Source organism: Brassica napus, chromosome A5, assembly GCF_020379485.1.
Source record: "Brassica napus cultivar Da-Ae chromosome A5, Da-Ae, whole genome shotgun sequence".
NCBI lineage: Eukaryota > Viridiplantae > Streptophyta > Magnoliopsida > Brassicales > Brassicaceae > Brassica > Brassica napus.
In genome coordinates this window covers 10,811,828-10,834,555 of record NC_063438.1, presented here as the reverse complement: position 1 = coordinate 10,834,555, position 22,728 = coordinate 10,811,828, and the positions used below count along the sequence as shown (strand labels likewise).

General features: G+C 44.4%; 1 protein-coding gene and 1 long non-coding RNA gene across 3 annotated transcripts; one reads left to right on the top strand and one right to left on the bottom strand.

Annotated features, from left to right (window-relative positions):
- Positions 1-1,718: 1,718 nt before the first annotated feature.
- On the bottom strand, positions 1,719-20,189 carry LOC106380901 (alanine--tRNA ligase-like; the record flags this gene model as incomplete). The annotated part of the gene is made up of 20 exons (XM_048778989.1): positions 1,719-1,928; positions 2,014-2,193; positions 2,270-2,452; positions 2,530-2,619; positions 2,715-2,902; positions 2,993-3,101; positions 3,186-3,328; positions 3,410-3,485; positions 3,560-3,631; positions 3,719-3,862; positions 17,466-17,588; positions 17,743-17,844; positions 17,972-18,067; positions 18,139-18,189; positions 18,335-18,394; positions 18,708-18,828; positions 18,993-19,089; positions 19,292-19,421; positions 19,760-19,912; positions 20,109-20,189. Coding segments are annotated over 20 exons (2,271 nt in total), but the record flags the coding sequence as incomplete, so codon positions are not given.
- A 1-nt stretch (position 20,190) lies between these two features.
- Positions 20,191-22,551, top strand: LOC125609645. 2 transcript variants are annotated; one of them, XR_007339799.1, is made up of 8 exons: positions 20,191-20,557; positions 20,647-20,721; positions 20,801-20,894; positions 21,275-21,338; positions 21,422-21,506; positions 21,700-22,085; positions 22,232-22,304; positions 22,390-22,551. It is a non-coding gene; the product is annotated as an uncharacterized LOC125609645 (long non-coding RNA). The 2 variants fall into 2 exon arrangements; XR_007339800.1 differs by having other exon boundaries at positions 22,232-22,319; positions 22,390-22,435.
- Positions 22,552-22,728: the final 177 nt, after the last annotated feature.

The window sequence follows — 22,728 nt, the reverse complement described above, 5'->3', positions numbered from 1 at the left end:
ACAAGTGTTGAGCTTGGTCAATTAGTTGATCAGCAGCAATGTATACCTTCTCAAAATCTGGACAGCCACAAGAATTGAAGAACTTGTTCATCTTGTGCTCCCATGCATTCAAAGTACTCATCAGGGCCTGATCTTCCTGCAAAATAATAATCTTCTAGCTTCAAAAGACTACAAGGATGGCTCGCCATGTTGTTGTTGCTGGGCTGGTTTTCCATATCTTCTCTTTATATATCTCTTTTTTTTAAAAAGAAACTTAGAAAAACAAAATAGAAAAGAAAGAAAGAGGTAAAATATTTTTCTGGTTTTTTTTTTTGAGAATATAATGAAAAACAAAACAAAAACAAAAAGATAGATGATAGGAGTTTTAGCTTTGATACCAAATGATACAGCCTCAGAATCGCACCTTAGCTAATCTCACAAGAAATCAAAACCTATGGCTTAAATGGAATGAATATCGTCACTCAAAGAAGTGAAAGACCATGAACCAGAACCTAAGTGAATCACACACAAAGATAAAGGTTCCACACTTGCATCCTAAGAAAAAATCTCACATAACTTAAAAATAACAAGAACAAACATAAAAGCTCTCAAGAAAAAATCTCACTTTCTATTCAATACTCAAGTCTGCTCTTTTCCAATGAGTGCAAGGAGCTTTATATATAGCTCGTGTACAAAGGTTTCAGAATCAAAGAATTAAATGACAAGAGGATTTTTAGGATAAATCATAACTGGTCAAAAGGCTAATCTCAAGGGATTGAAATCTGCTTATTAAGGAGAGTGTTGACCACGTCTTTAATACCTTTGGGCCATATCTTTTGGAGCTGATAAGGAGGCTTAAGTGGTGGCCTTTGTTTGGGGCAGCCAGCTGAATAAAACAAACCATAAGTTTGATGTCGTCTAGGTTCATCCAAGTTCAAACATGGAAAGTCTTGTCTACTTTATGAGCAGTGGATTTGATGCCCTCATCAGACGTGTCACAAAGCAGGATATTTCTTCATGTCTATACCGCAGAGGAAGATGAAATTGCGTCGAAGAGCTTGAAAAGATGAAGCGGGTTTGCTGGGATTTCCGCAAGCTCTGCGATTTGAAAATCTCGTGCTAATAAAATATGATTTTCCGATTTGACTCTCCAACAATAAAACCCAAAAACACCGTAAATCGTCATCGTTGACTTTCTCATACCTCATACATTTTCCGCCGCATCATCGTAACAGTACTTCCTCCATCATAAAAAAACCGTCTCTAAATCACTCAAAAAAACCCCAGAGTTAATAGAAATTAACCACATGAATAGCATAAACAGTTCTGAATCATAAAAACCTTTACTTTCACACTTCTATTTCTTGCCTCTATAAACTGAAATTAAAATAAACTCACTAAATACAAAACCAGGCTAATTATGTCTTAAGTTCTTACTTATCCTGAAACACACTTCTTATGTCTAAATAAATACTCATAATTTAAGCTATCGCTTGGACTGATGTGTTCAAATCCGAGCAAACTGAAATCATCAAAGTGACAATAGTGAAAGAAAAAAAACAATCCAAGTTCAGTTTGCCGCGTAGCCCTTATGAAAAGAATCCAAAGTCAGCCGTTTGCCCTCTTCAACATCAGGAATGCGTAATTCAGCAAAGTTGAATCTCAAATGGCAAATTGAAAAATGAGATATTTCAAGTGATAGTTAACATAGTAATACTATAAGTTAAAGGTAACACGACATTAATAGCTAACTTCGATTGAACTGTAATATCACTAGAAACACGACAGTTCATATATTCTCAACAAAATGTGTAACAATGATATCAAATGAGTGGAGGTGGTTCTAGTAAAACAGATTATGAAATCGCCCAACCACATCAGTTGAGCTTCATTGAGGCAAATGATGCAGCCAGGTCCAAAGCCGAACTCACCTGGGAAGCATCCGTTCCCTGAAACCAAAACAGCATATATAGAAGATTGTGATCTCTTTGTGGACCGGAACTCGACTGGAGACTAAAGAGAAACATCATATACCTGTCCCGAAGCGAGACCACTTTTTCCTTTCCCGCACTTCCCTTTTATGGGACTTAACGCAGTTGTCAGCCATTCTGTGACGTCTAATTGCTTGAACTGATCAGATTTGTCTGGAACTCCAGCACACACAACCGCCTTATTTGTGCTTTCATCTGTGCTGAACACCATTACGGACATTCCCTGCAAGATTCACCAACAAGCCCTTACGTTAAACTTCATTACTTCTAGGAACAATGCTCTACGGATATACGGATACCTTCTTTTGCATCACTTTTGAAACGGCCTCTCGAACTGCAGCTGCATCAAGTCCCACATCAAGCTGGACAATGCAGAAGTTTTTCCCATCTGATGCTGCAGACTCAGCTGCCTCTGTTGCTATTTCTACAGATTTCTTCAGGTTTTCCTTTGCTATTTTCTTTTGAGCTTTCCTCACTTCATTCTGTGATGTAAGAAGAAAAAACAGCCACTTTAATATTCTCTTGACCATAATCCAAACTAAATAGATGGCAATATTACCTGAAGCTGAGCAATCTTGGCTTTGATATCCGCCCTTTTGGCTGCAGGGATATCTACTTCATCTACTCGTCTTTTCAAAGCATTAACTTTCTGCGAATGTGCAAAAGAAACTAACACAATCAGTGTTTCACATTAATAAGAGCAGAACACATGGTGTCTTAGTTTGTCAAGGGATGAGAGAGAACCTTTTCTAGTGCATTTCCCACCGCCTTGGACGCCTCATCTACTTCTTTTTCAAGCAAAGACGCCGTATTCACAGCATCAAATGCAGATTTAGTAGTGACAGCAATTATCCTACGAATACCTTTCGAAATGCCATCCTCTGATAGAAGAGCAAACGCTTTGGCTTCGCGTGTGTTTGTTATGTGGGTTCCTGTAAATTTCAAAAGAACCCAATATTCAAAATTCTTTTCAGAAAAAAAGGATCTCTTGGTCCAAGTAACTAACGCCAGTGGAAACCGACCTCCACAAAACTCGGATGAAAGTGATGACCATTCATCGTTTTCAGGGTCAGCCAAGAGATCCTCCACCCGTCTCCCAATTGCAACCACTCTGACAGGATCAGGGTAGACCTAAATGGAAAAGAGAACAAGCTTTCACAAACTGTACAAAACAAAACTAAAAAGGCACAGCAAACGAACTGATGGAGAGCTTACTTCTCCAAACACTGCTCTTAGACCTTTGATGCGCTTGGCTTCAGAGAGAATAGATTCCTTTGAATATACTTCTAATTCATCCTTAATTTGTGTATTCACTATGGACTCGATCTTTCTCAAATCTTCAGGATCAACCGGCTCACCTACTCAAAATTGCGGAAACCCATTAAGACACTCAAAATGATCATCAACATCAAAATAAAATTGCCTCACTAAGAATGTACCATGGGAGAAATCAAATCGTAGTTTTTCAGGAAGAACTATTGACCCCTTCTGATCAATATGATCCCCGAGCACTTCCTGGATTCATGGGGCATATATGTTTTGAGATACAACAACATACAGATTAGGTAACATAAACTATAGAAGGATACCTTCAGGGCAAAATTCAGCATATGTGTACAAGTATGATTAGGAGCGATGAGTTTACGTCTCTCATAGTCAACCTACACGCAAACAAAACAAAGATGGTAACTAATCGATGGTACTAAATATTCTGTGTGAGAGAAACAACCTCTGGTGCTAAGAATTACCTTGCAAGTTACTTCATCCCCCACCGATACCTCTCCAGTTTCTGTAGAAAGACTACCAATATGAAGAACAAAGCCCCCGAATATTTTGACATTGCACACGTTGAATGTACCAAATGACCCTTCTATAATCCCTGTGTCAAAAATCTATTGCCAGAGCAAAATGTTAGGGTCACTGATTGCATATATATACAGATAAAGCATGGAAAGTGTAGCAAAAACTAGGTTTTATTGGTTACGTGAATTTTTAATATTTACAGAACTAAAACTGAAGGTTTTAGAAATTAGTACACAAGAACAGCTAATACCTGAAGTCAAAACGATGCAATCATGATAGTTTCATATGATTGTTTGATCGGAAAACGGTAATAAAGAAGACGTGGGTTTAACAAAGACGTTTTATTATGGTCGGAAGAGACAATCAGTCGGTTACAAGAGAGGTAAGAAAATGCGACAGAGAAGAAGCCGGTAACTCGGGAGCTACCGGAAAAGTACAAATAGCGGCAAGATGAAGCAAAGGTGAAAACCCTAATCTAGCCGCCAAGTGTTAGTCAGATGATTTCGGATCCTCTTCTCGTTCCTCTTCCTTCTCATTATATAGTCCTCTGATGTGTCGTTCTTGACCTAGCTTATGTCGTCTTTGCGGGCTTTCCTTATTGGGCCGAAAGGCCCGTATTCATTCGAGCGGTCGCCGAGCCGGATGCCTCTTAGTCGACAACAATCGACTCAAGGTACTTCAGAGGCGAGCCGAGAGACTGACCTATTAAGCCGACTATCCGAGCCGTCGCTTCCCTTGGTCCGGGCCAGGCCTTCTATTCCTTGGGCCTTGTGGGATGGTTAGATCCATCTCCTACAGTAAGTCCCCCCGGTCCATCAGTGAGCGAGGAGTCGCCTAGCTCATGATGGATTCTGGAACTTGAAGGTTCAAAGGAATAGAAGTCCTGTCGGGAGGTTAAAGCGATGGGTCGCGGAAAAAGCTCTGATGACGCCTCCTCTCGGAACTGTTGAATCGCAGGCTCCCAGATTTTAGTCGGCGTGTCTTGGTTAATTGCCGGTTTAACCAATTTTAGGATAACCGTCGATTAATTAAGACGAGAAGCCGGAAAGTCGCGAGAACCGTCGGGATCTTAGGGAGAGTTTTGAGGCCCATTTAGGCCCGTTTAGACTTAATGATGACGCTTCGATTTTCCCCCATCTCTTCTTTTCACGACTCGTCGAGAAGCGGAATCGTCGCGAGGGTCCGCTGGGTTTTTAGGGGAGATTTCGAGGCCCATTTAGGCCCGAATAGGCCTAATGATGACACCTCGAATTTCCCCCTTCTCTTTTCCTTATAAATACGCGGTCCTTCTCTCATTTTTTTAAGTTTTTCTCCGCGATCAAAGGTACTTTCTCTCTCTTCCCTTTATCTCTCTAAGTGTTGTTAGATTCATTCGAAGCGTTCTTCATCGTTACGCTCCGCGATGTCGTCGGGTCAGAGGTTATCGAGGCAACAGAAAGGGAAGGCGGTCGCAGCGGTGTCGAATACGGCAAGAAATCCCGACGGGGATCGTGTCGGAGATCCAGAAGCGATTCACCGTGAGGCGATGATGGATGCGGCAAACCTATCCCGTTCTCAGAGGCTCTTGGTCGCGGATGCCGCGAGACTCGCGAGGGAAGGGAGTGAGAACGTCGTTGCGAGAGATGCGACGGAATGTGCGAGAGACGGGCAGAGCGGGGCGATGCCTGTTGAGTCGATCACCTTGAGGGCTCGACCTGTGGAGGGCGGTTCCTCGGAAAGTGTCGATTCTGAAGCCGAACTATTCCCGACTATTTTCTACCCTGACGGGATTTTCGAAGAGCTTCCTCAACTTCATACCGACTTATTGCGTTCCGCCTTCTTAGCCGGTCAGGACTGGAAGGCGTAGAGAAGACAAAGTCGACTTCGAGAAGTGTGAAAAGGGTTCTTCGGGCAGCTGGCGCCGTGGGCGTGACCTTTCTTGTGCCTACGGAGACGCAGAGGCCTTGGTCTCCTCCGATTGGGTACCAGACAGTGTATGAATCCTACTTTCAGGGAGACACTCGCTGCTGGTTCCCCATCCCGCGACTGATTACTGCATACGCTAGGCGTCGAGATCTCGCGATTAGTCAACTACTGAATGGCTCGCTGCGACTAGCGGTTACCTTGTTGGTTTTGGCGGAGCAGATCGATATGCCGATGAGCGTCAGATCGTTCGAGGAGATGACTTCAATAACCGATATGAAGGATGGCACCTACTCGGTGAAGATGCGACCGAACTGCAATGTATGCGCCGGTCATCCGAACAAGACGCAGTACTGGAAACGTTCCTACTTCTTCCTCAAGTCCGACAGTTCGGCCTTCGAGGAACCTCCCCGAAATGATTATCGAGTTCTTTGGAACCGTTCTTGCGGTAGAATATTCTGTCGCGATCCGTAAGCAACTTTGTCGATTCTAATCATGTATATCTTTTTGCTTTGTGTGCAGTCGGCCATCCTACTTCTCCGGTTTATCCCGAAGATTTCTTGAGGAGTGTTCGTGCCGTCGCTCTGCTTCGAGTCTATCGCTGGTCCGAGATCACCGTCAAGAAGATCCACGAGCTCAAAGATCGAATCGCTCGAAGTATGTTTTCTTGCACCTTTAGGTTAAGTCATTTTAGTCGTAAGATCTTTTGTCGCATCTTGACTCTTCTGCATATTTTCAGGGGAGTGGAGATCCGACCTTCCGACCGTTCTTCCTATTCGCGCTAAGCGACTAGACATCTTCCCGAGAGACATTCAGAAACAAATTTCCGAAGCAAAGAAGATGGGCACTCTTCCTGATCTGAGCGCAATGATAGCGACCCAGCTGGGGCTGGTCAGCGGGGAAGGTCCTTCGACGGTGGTTCCTCGTGCTGGCGACGTTCCCCCTTCCGAAGCCAGAGGCGCGGGGAAGGGCAAAAAAAGAAAGAGAGGCGACGGCTCGGGAGCTGAGAGGAGTACCGAGGAGGCGAGTGATGTCCCTCCTTCTGGTGAACCTCAGAAGAAGAAGAAGAAGAGGACAAAGAAGAAGTCCGTTAGCGAGGAGTCGGGGAATCTCGAGGGACCGACCGAAACTGAGGGGGGAGATGTCGAAGAAGAAGGACTTCATCCCGAGGAGGAGGCTCTCGCAGCTGGGGTCCTTGGAGAAGAAGACGACGAGGAGGAGGCCGTCGACGGGCAGGAGCCCGAGGCTTCTCTCGAAGATGCGGGCTCAGATAACCTTGAAGAGGAATCTGAGGGGTCGCCTCTTCTGATAAGAAGGCGTGACGACGAGGCAGATGGCGAGGAGCAATTTCCTGCTCCGATATCTCCTTATGTAGAGGTTCCGGCCCGTCGCAATATCGGGGCCGTCCAGACTGGTACCTCTTCTCGTGGGGATGCCATCTTGAGGAGGGTGCCCGGAGTTAGCTTTCCTGACAAAGTCGACTTCCACTACGAGGGGCCGGCTCCATTGGCGTACGTTCCAGAGAAATGCGGGGAGCTCCTTCGTCAGTTTAGGGGAAGGGCGAAACCTTTGCCCGCCGTGAAGGACCTCATCTTCGGGGGAGAGTACGAGGAAGCCGCGAGGGCCAAATTGCTGGTAAATAATTCAACTTCTTCTTATCTTTTTCTTGCTCCATTGCCCTAGTGCTAATTCCTCGCGGTTTTCGTTGCCTCGCATCTTTAGGGGGACAGCGCGATGAATGTCTTGATTGATAAGTACGACACTGCGCTGAAGGGAGCTTTGGGTGAACTAGAGCTGGCTAAGAAGGAGTTTGCTGAGAAGGAGGAGGTCCTGGCTCGCCAGCTAAGCGAGAAAAGGAGCAATCTCGAGAAGCTCAATGGTATGATGACTCGCACCATAACTCGGAGAGACGAGCTGAAGGCTGAATTGGAGGCGTCCCGAGGTATCGTCCGTGAGCTTGAACAGAAGAATGCTGATCTCGAGAGCGAGAAGGTCTCACTTACTGCGGCTCATGAAAGGGAGATGAAACGCCTTAGAGACTCCAGGGTCCTAGAGGTTACTAAGGAAAGGGCAAGAGTCGAGACCGAGATGGCCGCGAAGGCTAACCGTCGTTTCGCGAGGATTCGTTCCCGAGAAGAGCGACGAGGCCTATATGATGAAGCTCGGTTACTCCATAGCCAAGCTTTTGGAACCAGGAAATGTCTCGAAGCCTTGAGGAGGGCTGGGAGCGACATCTCGCAAGCTACCATTGAGATTTTCGCGGAGCAAGAGAGGAAATACGAGCAAGAGGCCGAGAAGCTCAAAATGGGCGAGATTCCTGCGGGAGACCTCGCACTCTCTCCTCTCATGCTGGACTCTCAGTTCGTGGATGCTCGAATCTTGGCGAGTCTCGATCCGTATGGGTCCAACGCTGGCTTGATCGATCCCGAGACCGCGCTGACTCTTCACACTCCGCTCACCCATTCGACGGAAGTGCAGCATGCAGTCCTGACGCCCCTCGTAGAGGCCTTCGACTGCATTCGAGGGAGAGACGCCTAACCGAGGGAACCTTGCTGCTGAAGATAACGCCCCCCTGCTCGTACTTTCGGACACTTCGGCTGAAGGGTCCCGTCGAGGCAATGAAGAAGAGAATGTGGGGGTGTTTGAAGAGATCCCGAGATCAGATGAAATGTACGTCTCTCCGGCTGCTCGTGAGTCGAGTGTTAGGGCTTCGGAGCTTTCTGCCCTCAACGATCGTGAGAGCGACCGAGAGGATTAGGGTCTCTTGTATGTTGTTCTCTTTTGAGTCCCGGAGGACTTTTGTTGTTGTTTTTTTTTTTTTTCTAGGATTCTGCCTTCTGGGGCTTTCGTTCTTGTGCTCGTTATTTCGAACTGTTTGAATCACATAAGCCGTTTTATTTAACTTAGACTTGTCTTATCGAATGCATGAACTTTCTCGAGATTCGAAGTAACTCTATTTGTTCAGTGTAGATGCTGTTTGAGACGTCGAATCATTATAGCTTTAAGCTCGTTATGACTTTGTCTCGGTCGATCTCTTTGAGTCGTGACCGTTTGCCATTTTGAGTTTTAGTCGTCAATTGAGAGTTTTCGACTTTGACGGTTCCAAGTCGATCCTAATGTAATTTTTCAAGCGTTTGGTTGGCCAGACCTTACTTAGTTAATTATAGGATGAGTTGGAGTCATTGTCTCGGCCGTGTTGGTTTAGGTCGCAACGCGGTCGATTCCCGTGAATATGTGTCTGATCAGGACGTATTCAACGTGGGATGCGAGTGCCGATACATTTGTTCGAGGAAACGGGGCGTGCTCGTGTAGGCATCGCTTAAGTGATCGTCTGCTTCGGAGATCGATTCCTCGGGGAGGGTTTATTTTATTTTAATTTTATTTCGGCTGGACCCTTTTTCTTTGGGCTGCCTACGTATCCCTTTGCGGGAATCAAGCCATTCGTAGTTCTTAGATTGCGAGTAAAAGTGGCCTTTGGGGCGCATTTACTCTTTTTTTTTTTTTTTTTTTTTTTTTTTTGCGAGTAAAAGTGGCCTTTGGGGCGCATTTACTCGTTTTTTTTTTTTTTTTTTTTTTGGGTGGCGCGTTTACTCGATCAATAGATTGCGAGTAAAAGTGGCCTTTGTGGCGCATTTACTCGGGTTGGTGTTTTTCTTGACTAAGGATGGAAGAGGCGGAGATGTTTGGAGTTCCAGGCTCTCGGTACTGCTTCGCCTGTTGAAGTCTCGAGGCAGTATACTCCTGGCTTGATGACTTCAACTATCTTGTATGGTCCTTCCCAGTTGGCTCCGAGCTTGCCGGCTTTCCACTCCTTAGTGTTTTCGAAGACCTTTCTTAAGACAAGGTTGCCCATTTCGAGAGGACGCGACTTGACCTTTTTGTTGTAATAGCTCTCGATTTGATGCTGGTAATTCTGGATACGGAGTAACGCTTGGTCACGCTTTTCCTCGATGTCGTCGAGTGCGTCGAGGAGCATGTCGCGGTTGAGTTCAGCGTTCTGTGGCATTCGCGATCGGCGCAGACTCGTCACGTTCACTTCTGCAGGAGCCATTGCCTCGACGCCGTAGGCCATTGAGAAGGGTGTAGTCTTCGTCGCTCCGCGAGGAGTGGTTCTGTGAGACCACAGGACACCATCTAGTTCGTCTGCCCAGCAACCTTTCTTTAGGTCGAGTCGTTTCTTCAGACCGTCTATGATGGTCTTGTTCGTCGATTCGGCTTGACCATTACTTTGCGGGTTTCTCGGTGTCGACATGTTGAGTCGAATGCGCCATCTGTCGCAGAAGCCCTTGAAATGATGCGAGATGAATTGCGAACCGTTGTCCGTGATTATCTCGTATGGGAGCCCGTGTCGGCAGATTATGTTTTTCCAGACGAAGTTTTGTACCTCCTTGTCGGTTATGCTGGCATAGGCTTCGGCTTCAACCCATTTTGTGAAGTAATCGGTGAGGACCAGGATGAACTTCTTTTGCCGAGATGCCGGCATCGGACCAATGATGTCCATTCCCCTTCGCATAAATGGGTATGGAGCAGTCAAGGTGTGGAGAAACTCCGTTGGGCTGTGTATGGTTTTGGCGTGGCGCTGGCACTTATCGCATTTACGCGCGTATGTCTCGCAGTCGGCGTTCATGGTTGGCCAGTAGAATCCGAGGTTTTTAACTTTTAGTGCGAGAGCTCGCCCGCCTGAATGGTTGCCGGCTGCTCCTTCGTGTGTTTCGGCCATGACGAGTCTTGTTTCTTCGCCGGCGATACATTTGAGTAGTACCTTTGTTGCAGTCCATCGGTGTAGTTCCCCATCCATGACGACGTAGTGTGTGCTGCGTCGTTTCAGTCGCCGGGCGTCCCATTTCTCGACGGGCAGTAAACCTTCCGCGAGGTAATCGATGAGTTCCTTGCGCCAATCTGTTGGGTGATCGTCTTGCGAGGGAGACTCCGCTTCGTCGATGTTCATTGCGTCGTTGATCGCTGCTATTATCGCTTCCTGTTCTGCCTTCGTGTCGATGCTTGGTTTCTCGATTTTGTGGATCGGGATTGTCCTTTTGACTTGGTCGTGTAGCTTGCTTCCCAGAGCGGCGAGGGCGTTGGCACAAACATTTTCTCCGCGAGGAACCTTCGTGAGTTCGAAGAACTCGAAGTCTCGCGTAAGGTCCTGGACGAGTTTGAGGTAGGCGTCCATCCTTTCGTTGCGGACGTCGTAATCACCGAGGTATTGGCTTACGACGAGTTGAGAGTCGCAGTAAGCGCTGATTCGTTTGGCTTTCACCGCCTTGGCGAGACGAAGCCCCGCGATGAGGGATTCGTACTCGGCTTCGTTGTTTGATGCCGCGAAACCGAAACTGAATGACTGCCGAATGAGTTCTCCTGTTGGTGATTGCAATTGCACTCCTGCTCCTGATCCTTTATTCGTGGATGAACCGTCGACGTGGAGGATCCAGTTTACACTTGGTAGGATGAGGTCTTGCTCCAGCTCTGGCGTCAACTCGATCAAGAAGTCGGCAAGGACTTGTGACTTTGCTGCTGTGCGATTCTTGTATACGATGTCATGTTCGCTCAGCTCCATCGCCCATTTGGTCAACCGCCCCGATTGGTTAGTATTTTGCATAACCGTTCTGAGTGGTTGGTTGGACAGTATTTCGATCGTGTGCGACTGGAAGTAGGGTCGCAGTTTTCTTGCCGAGGTGACGACAGCTAGGGCCATCTTTTCGAGTGTTGGATATCTCGTCTCAGGCTCCATCATTCTTTTACTTGTGTAAAAGATTGGTTTTTGTTCTCCCCTATCTTCTCGAATCAATACGCTGCTGACGGCGGAGGATGTGACGGCGATGTAGAGAGATAGTGTGTCGCCGGCTTCTGGCTTCGATAGCATGGGTGGGGTCGTGAGATAATGTGATGTGCCGCAGTCCATGGATCATTACATGGAACCAGCTCAGCATGGAGTTCAGGACGTTCTGAACATTTAAACCGAGGTTCATGTTTTTCACCGTTCCAGACTTGACAAGAATCATGCCAGACTTGACTTGGGTCGAGCCAGACTTAGCTTGGGTGGGGAAGAAACCAAAGACGGATATGCATTCTCATCCGGCGGACCATCCGGACAGTCCCGCAAGCGTCCTTATCTTTACCCCGTGCATCCATCTGGTTCGGATGAATCTGGACATCTTGACTGGTCTTCTCCATTTTCCGTGCCTTGACCAGATCTATAGTCTTCTCCATTTTCTGTGCCTTGACTAGATCTAGTCAAATTTATATTTTCTATGCATTGTTTTCCCACATTTTCTTTAATTGTCTTTGACTACAAAACACTATAAATATGTAGTCCCTTTGATGAATAAAATCAGTTCAGTTTTGGTTGTTTATTTCGTTTCTTCTCTGAGTGAGAGAGAGAGTTCTTTAGCTAGTTCATCGGTTTGAACCGGCTTGTTGATTTGGTGGTCAGCCAATCATCTTTGTGTGTTGTTTGGTGGTTAGCCAACACATTCATTATTTCTTTGGTGGTTAGCCTTAGATCGTGGGTATATCAAGAGCCATTCCGCATCTCTTGACGATCCTTTCAATCCATTTCAGTTCCAGAAGTGCCAATTGCCTTCTCGGTTCATATCCAACACCCAGCTAAAGTGATCCTCCCTATCTTAGGGTTCTTCAGTTGGTATCAGAGCCACTTTGGCTGGTTTGTTTTCTTTCATCTTTCATCTTCTCATCTCTCCACGATTTTTCTTTTCTTATTTCTTGGATCCGGGCTGTTCCTTTACTCCCTTGTGATCGCCTATTATAAAAAAAAAAAAAAATCGATAAAAAAGAAAAAAAAAAGTTTTGGCTTGAATCACCTTCTGAAGAGAAATCCAGGGGGAGTGGTGGAAGAAAAATCCTGCTGGCTGAAGAGAAACCCAGCCTTAGGACAGTTAAGGCGGATCCATTTCAAAAATCTCTTCATCTTTCTTTCTCTTTTCTTTTTCCCACAAAAGTTTGTTTTGGGTTTTGATTGCTGAATTTTGACTGCCTATCATCCTTTGAACCAGTGGAAAGAACTCTGAGTGACCATCTAAAAATCGTGAGCTAAACACTTGAGAGTGTGAGGATTTTTATTTGCTAACTTTGTTAAGTGTTTTCAGGATGTTTGGACTTCTCAAGAAATCAAAACCACAACAAGACGTCTACTTTCCTTTTAAAACTGTTTTTGAAAAGGAGCAATTGATTTTTGATAAGAAACAGTTTGCTTCTAATGAGTTTGACTTTGTGCAGAAACAAAAGAAGAGACAAAACAGGAGTGATGATGAGAAGTGGGTCAGAAGTCGTGATCGTCCCTTCACCAAAGCCAAGAGAAGCAACTGTGATGTGCCTGAGCAGAACGAGCTTCAGACTTATGCCAGCTTGGAAAAGATGTTGCATAAGGCGATTCATGTTGTCCGGCAACTCAAAAAGAAGGAAAACAACAACACTTCTTCTGCACCAAAACAGCAAAGTAATTTTTCTTCTCTTTCAAATTCTGATTTGAAAACTAATGTGTTGTCTTCTGATAAAAGCAAGGCTGTGAAAACCACAAGCAAGGCTCTTTCTACCAGGTGCTTCAAATGTCATAGGGTCGGTCATTATGCCAACAAGTGCCAAAAACAGAAACCGTTGGTGACTTTGGAGAAAGTTGAAACCGAGCCAGAAAAGGAAGACCCTTTGCCAATTTTGATGACTATGCACATGAACCAAAGGAAGGGTCAGGTGGAGAGCAAAATTGTGATCATAAAGAAGGATCTTCTTCCATTCACAAACCGGACCGAACTCAAGGTGAGCAACATTCTGATTATGGTTCTTTTGCTTATAATCCTTTTCCTTTTAATGTTTCAGATTTGAGGACAAATCTTTTTGAAGAGGAAGGGAATGATGTGCCGCAGTCCATGGATCATTACATGGAACCAGCTCAGCATGGAGTTCAGGACGTTCTGAACATTTCAACCGAGGTTCATGTTTTTCACCGTTCCAGACTTGACAAGAATCATGCCAGACTTGACTTGGGTCGAGCCAGACTTAGCTTGGGTGGGGAAGAAACCAAAGACGGATATGCATTCTCATCCGGCGGACCATCCGGACAGTCCCGCAAGCGTCCTTATCTTTACCCCGTGCATCCATCTGGTTCGGATGAATCTGGACATCTTGACTGGTCTTCTCCATTTTCCGTGCCTTGACCAGATCTATAGTCTTCTCCATTTTCTGTGCCTTGACTAGATCTAGTCAAATTTATATTTTCTATGCATTGTTTTCCCACATTTTCTTTAATTGTCTTTGACTACAAAACACTATAAATATGTAGTCCCTTTGATGAATAAAATCAGTTCAGTTTTGGTTGTTTATTTCGTTTCTTCTCTGAGTGAGAGAGAGAGTTCTTTAGCTAGTTCATCGGTTTGAACCGGCTTGTTGATTTGGTGGTCAGCCAATCATCTTTGTGTGTTGTTTGGTGGTTAGCCAACACATTCATTATTTCTTTGGTGGTTAGCCTTAGATCGTGGGTATATCAAGAGCCATTCCGCATCTCTTGACGATCCTTTCAATCCATTTCAGTTCCAGAAGTGCCAATTGCCTTCTCGGTTCATATCCAACACCCAGCTAAAGTGATCCTCCCTATCTTAGGGTTCTTCATAATGCTTGAGTTGATTGAATGCCTCTTCGCATTTTTCATCCCAGACGAACCTCTTGTTTCCCCTTAGTAGCTCGTAGAAGGGAAGACACTTGTCGGTCGATCGCGAGATGAACCTGTTGAGAGCTGCGATGCGTCCCGTTAGTCGCTGCACTTCGCGGCTGTTTTTCGGGCTTGGAAGGTCGAGTATCGCCGAGATCTGCTTGGGGTTAGCTTCGATTCCTCGCTGAGTGACGATGTAGCCGAGGAATTCCCCAGAGGTGACACCGAAGGTACATTTGGCCGGGTTGAGTTTCATCCCATAGTCGTTCAAGATCTTGAAGCAGTCGCGTAAGTTATTTAGGTGGTCGTCGGCCTTGAGCGATTTGACCAACATATCGTCGATGTACACTTCCATGGTGTTGCCAAGCTGATCAGCGAACATTCGGCTAACGAGTCGCTGATAAGTCGCACCGGCGTTTTTTAGCCCGAAGGGCATCACCTTGTAGCAATAAGTCCCTCTGTCGGTGATGAATGCTGTCTTCTCGCGATCATCGGGATGCATCAAGATCTGGTTGTAGCCCGAGAAAGCGTCCATGAAGGTTAGGAGTTCGTTACCAGCGGTTGATTCGACGAGACGATCGATGTGAGGGAGTGGGTAACTATCCTTTGGGCATGCCTTGTTGAGGTCCGTGAAATCGACGCATATGCGCCATTTGCCGTTCTTCTTCTTGACGACGACCGGGTTGGCTAACCATTCAGGGTATCGAACTTCGGTAATAAAACCCGCGTCGAGGAGCCGGTCGACTTCGTCGTTCACTGCCTTAGATCTTTCTGGACCGAGTTTGCGTCGCTTCTGTCGGATGGGTTTGAACGTCGGGTCGACGTGCAGTTCATGGGAGGTAACTGCGGGGTCGATCCCCTTCATGTCGGAGGTCTTCCAGTCGAACGTTGAAGCGTTGTCTTTGATGAAAGAGATGATCTTTGAACATATGTCGTCGGAAAGGTAGACGCCAACTCGGATGATTTTCGTCGGGTCGGATTCATCGATTGCGACTTCGCGAACTTCCTCCTTCTGGGGGTATATCTTGCTGAGTGGTTTACTGACGGAGTTGACGAGGGAAGCCTGTTGCTGCATCTTTACGGTTGCAATCAGCAGTTCTCTCGCGGCTTGTTGATCTCCCCGAATCGTCTGTGTTTTTCCGTCTTTGCCGGGAAACTTGACGCATTGATGGTACGTCGAGGGAACGGCTTTCATGGAATGCAACCATGGTGTTCCGAGGATGGCATTGTAGGGTGCTTTGGCTCGGATGACGGAGAACTTGACGGTACGGGTTATACCACCTGCGTATACTGGAAGACGAATTGTTCCGATCATCTGCTCCGAGGCCCCGTTGAAGCCAGTGAGCGTGCGAGAGGAAGGCTTCATATCTCTCAAATCGACTCCCATTTTGTCGAGTGTGTCGCGAAAGATGAGATCGACTGAGCTGCCGGTGTCGATAAGGACTTTTGCGACTAGGCATTCTCCGATGTCGAGGTCGACGAGGAGAGGATCGTTGTGTGGCGTATGGACGCCCTTGGTATCCAGTGCCGAAAAAGTGATCTGGTGATCATTTTCGACTGGAGGCGGCCACTTCTTGGAGGTGGTGGCTTGTCGTTTGTAGTCTTTGACAGCTCGAACTGAGTCGCCGCAAGGAGGTGATCCTCCCATGATTACGCTAATGTGCGGATTGCGGGTAGCTCGTCTTCGGAGGAGACCAAGGCCTCTGGTATGAGTGAGGTTCCACAGGTCGGACACGGTCGTTTCTTGGTTGGTGAACATGATATAATTCTTCAGGAAGGCCGTCGAGAGGTCGTGGAAACAATCGACGGAGTTTTCTCTGAGGCCTGTGAACCAAGTAAGGGCCGGTCCCTCTAAGGTTTCGACAAAGAGTTGGCAAAAGCCGGCGTCTTTGTCTTCGTCGGTCAGATTTGCGCGTCGCATCGCTATGTTGAAGGACGTGACATGAGTAGAAGGGTCGGAGAGACCCTTGAAGGTTGGAAGACGAAGTTTCTCCATCTTCTGGAGCCGTACGCCGGTGACCCTTTGCGTGAAGGGTGTGCGAAGAGATTCCGCGAGTACGTGCTCGATTTGGGGCGCCGAGGTCGTCACCTGGTGGATCTTTGAGTTGATGTCGAGGACCGACTGTTTCAACGCGGCTAGCTCGCTTGCGGTGTCTGCGTTGATGTCGTTACCGGCGCTCTGGTTGCTGTTACCGGCGCTCTGGTTGTTGTTATCCCGCGCAGGTGCTACGTTGGTGGTTCGTTCAGTGGTGAACAGGTGTCGACGGTACTGCGCCGTTGAAGCTTCGGCGTTTGCAGCGATAGGGGCGAGTATTTTTGCTATCGCTGTGATTTGGTCGACCGCCGCCTTATGCGCCGCTTCTTGCAGGGCGAGGCGTGCCAAGATGGTTTCCATGGACGCAGGAGGGGGTAGCGGAGTTACTGGTGTAGGCGTAGGTGTTACCTCGGGAGCCGGCATCACCTCGAGGGCTTCGCGCTCCTCGCCAGACGAAGAACTGTCGTTGCTGACAACCATAGTACTAACGTTACTTTGCTAAAAAGGCCCCACGGTGGGCGCCAACTGTTTGATCGGAAAACGGTAATAAAGAAGACGTGGGTTTAACAAAGACGTTTTATTATGGTCGGAAGAGACAATCAGTCGGTTACAAGAGAGGTAAGAAAATGCGACAGAGAAGAAGCCGGTAACTCGGGAGCTACCGGAAAAGTACAAATAACGGCAAGATGAAGCAAAGGTGAAAACCCTAATCTAGCCGCCAAGTGTTAGTCAGATGATTTCGGATCCTCTTCTCGTTCCTCTTCCTTCTCATTATATAGTCCTCTGATGTGTCGTTCTTGACCTAGCTTATGTCGTCTTTGCGGGCTTTCCTTAATGGGCCGAAAGGCCCGTATTCATTCGAGCGGTCGCCGAGCCGGATGCCTCTTAGTCGACAACGATCGACTCAAGGTACTTCAGAGGCGAGCCGAGAGACTGACCTATTAAGCCGACTATCCGAGCCGTCGCTTCCCTTGGTCCGGGCCAGGCCTTCTATTCCTTGGGCCTTGTGGGATGGTTAGATCCATCTCCTACAATGATCATAAATGATAAGACAATCAGCGAATTGAGTTGCATATCAAATAGAATGTAATACCTGACCACCCTGCTCAGGATAGAAACTTGTAGACGCTAATACTAGTCCCACATTATCGCCACTGGCAGAACTTTCCAGGAAAGCAGAGCCAGTGTAGATACCCTTCACTTCACTATCGTGACCCTGCACCAAAACCCCCCCGCAGTGTAAGTAAGCTTATTTAAGACTTATTCATAGGAAGAAACATTTACCAACATATGCTCCCTAACTTCTGATATGCTAATGGTATACAGTTTAGACAATAACATGCGAGTTATATGGAATTACTGAGACAAACCTGGAACCAAATGTATTTGAAAGAATCATTTGTTGCTGAAACACCCATCTTGTGCAACGTTGATGTAGCATTAGCATCCATGACAATGGTGCCACCAGCTTGCTAACAGAATAGATATTAGCAGATAAGTTAATATTATAATGTTCTTTCAAACTTTAGTCATCTTCTAATGTTAGTCTAGCATCAAACACTCTTCGAGAAAATGAAAATAGGTATGTTAAAAAGACACCTTATTCTGGGCATTCTTTGATATATCCCTCGCCTCTTTCTTGGCTTTGTTGAAACCATCAACATCAACTAGCAACCCGTGTTCTTCAGCCATTAACTAAAACACGAGAATGGAATTTACAAAAAATAGCACACAAAACTTTAGAAAAAATACAACGAACTAAATACCTGAGTCAGCTCTATAGGGAATCCATATGTCGCCGATAATATAAAAGCATCCTGCAAGGACAAGAATAGTTTATTTTGAAAATAAAGCAACAGCAAGTACAGTTTCTACGACCGCCACAACATTGCAAAGTGTACAAATACTGCAATGTATGACATAAAATATTAAAACAGCACAAAAAAAAAATTAGATACGAGCCTCTCCACTTAGCGTATTCCCCTGAACTGACTGACCAGCCTTCCGAAACTTCTCAATTCCCTGCCATAAAACTTTATAGTCAATCAAGCTGTTCTCATACTCACCTATATAAAAAATAAAGTAGATGGGCAAACAGGTCACTCAATTGATCTTTCAGAAGAAAGATCCCTACAGGAGTGGTATACAGATTCATGTCCAAACGATATCACTAAAATTACATGACGTTGAAATTTGAAAGTGTATACTAAAATAATCGGGGCCGTTGATATTTAAACAGAAAATTTTAAATCATTATTTTGACGAGCAGCAAAGCCAGTATAAAGAATTGGATAACAAGTGGGGAGGTTAATCGGAATTTCAAATCAGCCCTCACCTTTGCCAGTGTCTTGCAGAAGCTTGCTTCCTCTTCTTTGATTATCTCTGTGATCTTTTTTTCATGTTCCTTCAACTCCCCAAAGACATCACCCATCACCCGAATAACAGAACTTACGAGTCTGCAGATAAGAAAGTATAAACTGCTTAGTGAAAAACAGACCAAGCTGCGCATATGGAAACATATGTTGCATTAACAAAGATGAAAGATAGGAACAACATGTTCCAGCCCAAATGAAAAGATTAAAACAAAACTTGCTGCGACAGTAAAGAGGTAATTTCCTACCCGTTGAAAAATCCTTCCTCAGCTTTTAGGATCTCCTTTCCATAGCGAACTGCTCGACGAAGAATATGTCGCAGAACATACTCACGGCCCTCATTACCTACAGGAGAGTGAATATCGTATGGTATTTATCAAATTACAAGAAATAATAGAACAGTGCCGTAATAAATTCGGTGAGCAAGAAAAATCGTATGAAAATATAGAAGTATGAACTCAGTTAAATAATCAAATACTAAGACGTTTGAATAAAAATGTGTGTGTATTATCCCCAACGTAGATTAGACAAGAAACCATGGTCATACCAGGACGAGAGCCATCAGCAATAGCGAAGGATAGAGTCCTAATGTGATCAGCAACCACTCTATAAGCCATGTCAACTCTGTCAACATCTTCCAGACCAATTTTTCCAGAATATGGCCTAGCTCCCGTGGCCTAAAAAATATGAAAGGAAATGACACAAGGTAACAAGGAAATGATCTCCAGGTACACATACTATGACACCTTAATCATCATATCCTTAGAAACATTCAAAACACTTGACAGTGTCGCATAAAAGGAGAACAACAGTACCTTACGTTGATAGAGTAGGCAAAGATGATCATAGATTCATAAAACTACAGTAACTATCATGATCTACTTGACTATAGATAAACCAAAATGCTGATAGAACTACAATGAGGCAACAAAATCATCGCTAAGAGGAGTAACAAACTAGTAACTCATTATCTTAACATGATCATAAAATAGTCAACAGGAGGTTCCAAAATTACCTTTTGGATGTCATCAAAGATAGGCATGAACACATCTGTATCATAGTTGCTCATTTTGTTCTGAAGAACAGAAGTCAACCTCTCGAAACCCATTCCGGTGTCAACATGCTTCGCAGGCAGAGGTTTAAGTGAGCCACCAATCTCTCTGTTGAACTATTTTGAAAAAAATAGAACACAGGATCAGTTAGGGGAACACAATAGCAAAGCTAAAGAAGCTAATACAATCTAGCTAACGGAGTAATATAGTTTTCCAGTTACAGGATCTACAGAATTAAAGGCCAAGCGTAATAGCCAGCCTAAAAGTAGTAAAATAGAACTAAATAACATTGGGGATAGAGAGGGTACGTACCTGAATAAACACCAAGTTCCATATTTCCAAACATGTTGGATCGTCATTGTTAACTAAGGATGCCGCATCACGGTTACCAACTCGGGAGAGTTTACAAAGGAAGACGAAAGTATACTGGACATGTAAAATCTTGATTGATTTAATCTTCTTCCTTAATCTGTAACTGATTTGATTTGAATCTTGGTTATATACACTTGTATGGTAACCAGACGGAAGTTCATCATGAAACAAGGAAAGAGTGAGAAAGATATACAGAGTCCAAGACAAGAAATCAAGGTTATATACACTTGTATGGTGGGTGTGTGAGTCTCTCGTTGGATTTGACCAGCATACTATACTTGTTTGTATGCTTTCAGATATTGCGGAAGCTCAAGCTTGGGAATATTATTGAAATGCTCGATTCCTTTGAGAACGAACGAGAGTTTTGTGTTGTCACTGAGTTTGTCCAAGTATGCTTGATTCTAGTTTCCAAAATCACTGATTTATGAGGCTCTTGTAGTTGCACCTATAATATGATGGAACTCTTTTTGTTTCACAGGGTGAGTTGTTTGAGATTCTTGAAGATGACAAGCGCCTTCCCGAAGAGCAAGTTCAAGCCATCGCTAAGCAGCTGGTAACACGTTTTTTACCACATGGTTCTTATTACTATATCTGATTGATAAAACAATGTCTATAATTCTAATAAAACTCAGGTAAAATCATTTGCATTACTTGCATTCCAACCATATAATTCACCGTGACATGAAGCCACAAAACATTCTTATTGGTGTTGGGTCTGTCGTTAAGGTAATCTAGCCTCCCTTTTTCTGCTTCAAGAGTTATGCTTGAAATGCTGGTTTTTATGCTTCCCACACACATCACCTGTTGATATTTTTATTCTTTAAGATAGAGTTTATGTTAGGTTTAAGGTTAGTATACGATTCTTCTTGAATATGATGTATGACCTTGGAACTTTCAGTCATTGGATGTTGAAGGAAACTCAGTTTATCATGAAAATTTTTTACATGACAAGAAGAGGATCTGGCTAGCCAGGAATCTCATATGCTTAGCTAATCATAAGTGAAAACAAAAATACTTTTCACACAGCTTTGATTATATGCTTTTGTTTCTTCCCTATCATTTCTCGTTAGCATACTTTTTTACTTGTCTACCCTTTAATTTTTCAGCTATGCGATTTTGGATTTGCTCGAGCTATGTCTACCAACACTGTGGTTTTGCGATCCATTAAAGGTTAATACCTTTTATCAGTCAATGAATGAATAACTCAATAGGTCCTGCCTTGTTAATTTTCCATCAATGAAATTTTACTTCAGGCACTCCACTGTACATGGCGCCAGAGCTTGTGAGAGAACAGCCATACAATCACACTGCTGACCTGTGGTCCCTTGGTGTTATATTGTAAGTGGAGAAAGAAACTCATTTTAGTAGTCCCGCTTCTGTTTTATATGTTATCAAAAGTTACTGCATTAAGCAATTTGATGATTGTGATGGATTTTTCTTTCATAGTTTTTAGTTTTTGCTTCATTCTTGTATTATGCAACTTTACGCCACTTGAGACGGTTCTAAATAATCTCTTGCTGTGATACATCAGGTATGAATTATATGTTGGTCAACCTCCATTCTACACTAATTCTGTTTACGCTCTAATCCGACACATTGTTAAGGTATATAAATCATTGCATATTCTTGTCCATAGTCTATGCAAATAGTTTGAGCTATTTGAGTCCTTATTTCAAAAGCCCTGATGAAATGAGTCCTTATTTCAAAAGCTTTTTGAAAGGATTACTCAATAAGGTGAAGTTTCTATTTTGATCCAAGCTACTTTTACTTGTTATTAATATTTGTGAGATCATCTTGGAAGGGGCTAAAATGTTTGTATATTACAATGCAAAACAGGTGCCCCAAAGTCAATTGACCTGGCCTGCTCTTCTCGAGCACCCCTTCATTAAAGATTCACTAGAGGAAGTTGAAGCCAGGGTAAGAATCTAATATTGATTACTTAAACTTTGCAGCTTGTGTCTTATATACAAAGCTTTTTTTTGTTGAAAATTTCCATTTCACTCAATAAAAACATTGAAACTGGAAAATATTGTTGGAATAAGAACATTTTGAACTCTATTTAGGAAATGCATACTGCGGTAGTTAGACATAAGGCAGCCTGGAGACTCAAAGAAAGTGGAGGTCAACAGAAAAATGGTCTGACTAACTTCAGTATGTGGTTCGACTCTATCTCTTAGTTACTATTCTCCTTTATTAATTTTCTAGTGTTAATTTGACCCAGAAAAGTGTGACTCGTCGACCCCATTTAAGGACGCCTCTGCTCCCGGAGTTGTAGCTGCTGCTCAGTCAGATATGAAGAGTGCTGTCAAAGTAAATTATCCCTCTCCTGAGGATTTCCTCGGATTCTCAACCCATGAGGTTATTAAAAGTTCAGGTAATGGGAAATGTTATTTGTAACCTCTTCTTCTTACTTTGAGAATCTAGATTTATCCAACAGATACATAGAAGCGAGCAGTGCATGTATATATATGTACTTTCAGTTTTATTTATGTCTAACAGTTTGGTTAATCATTCGGTTCATCCAAATCGAACCGAACCGAACCGGTAACCAAATTGATTT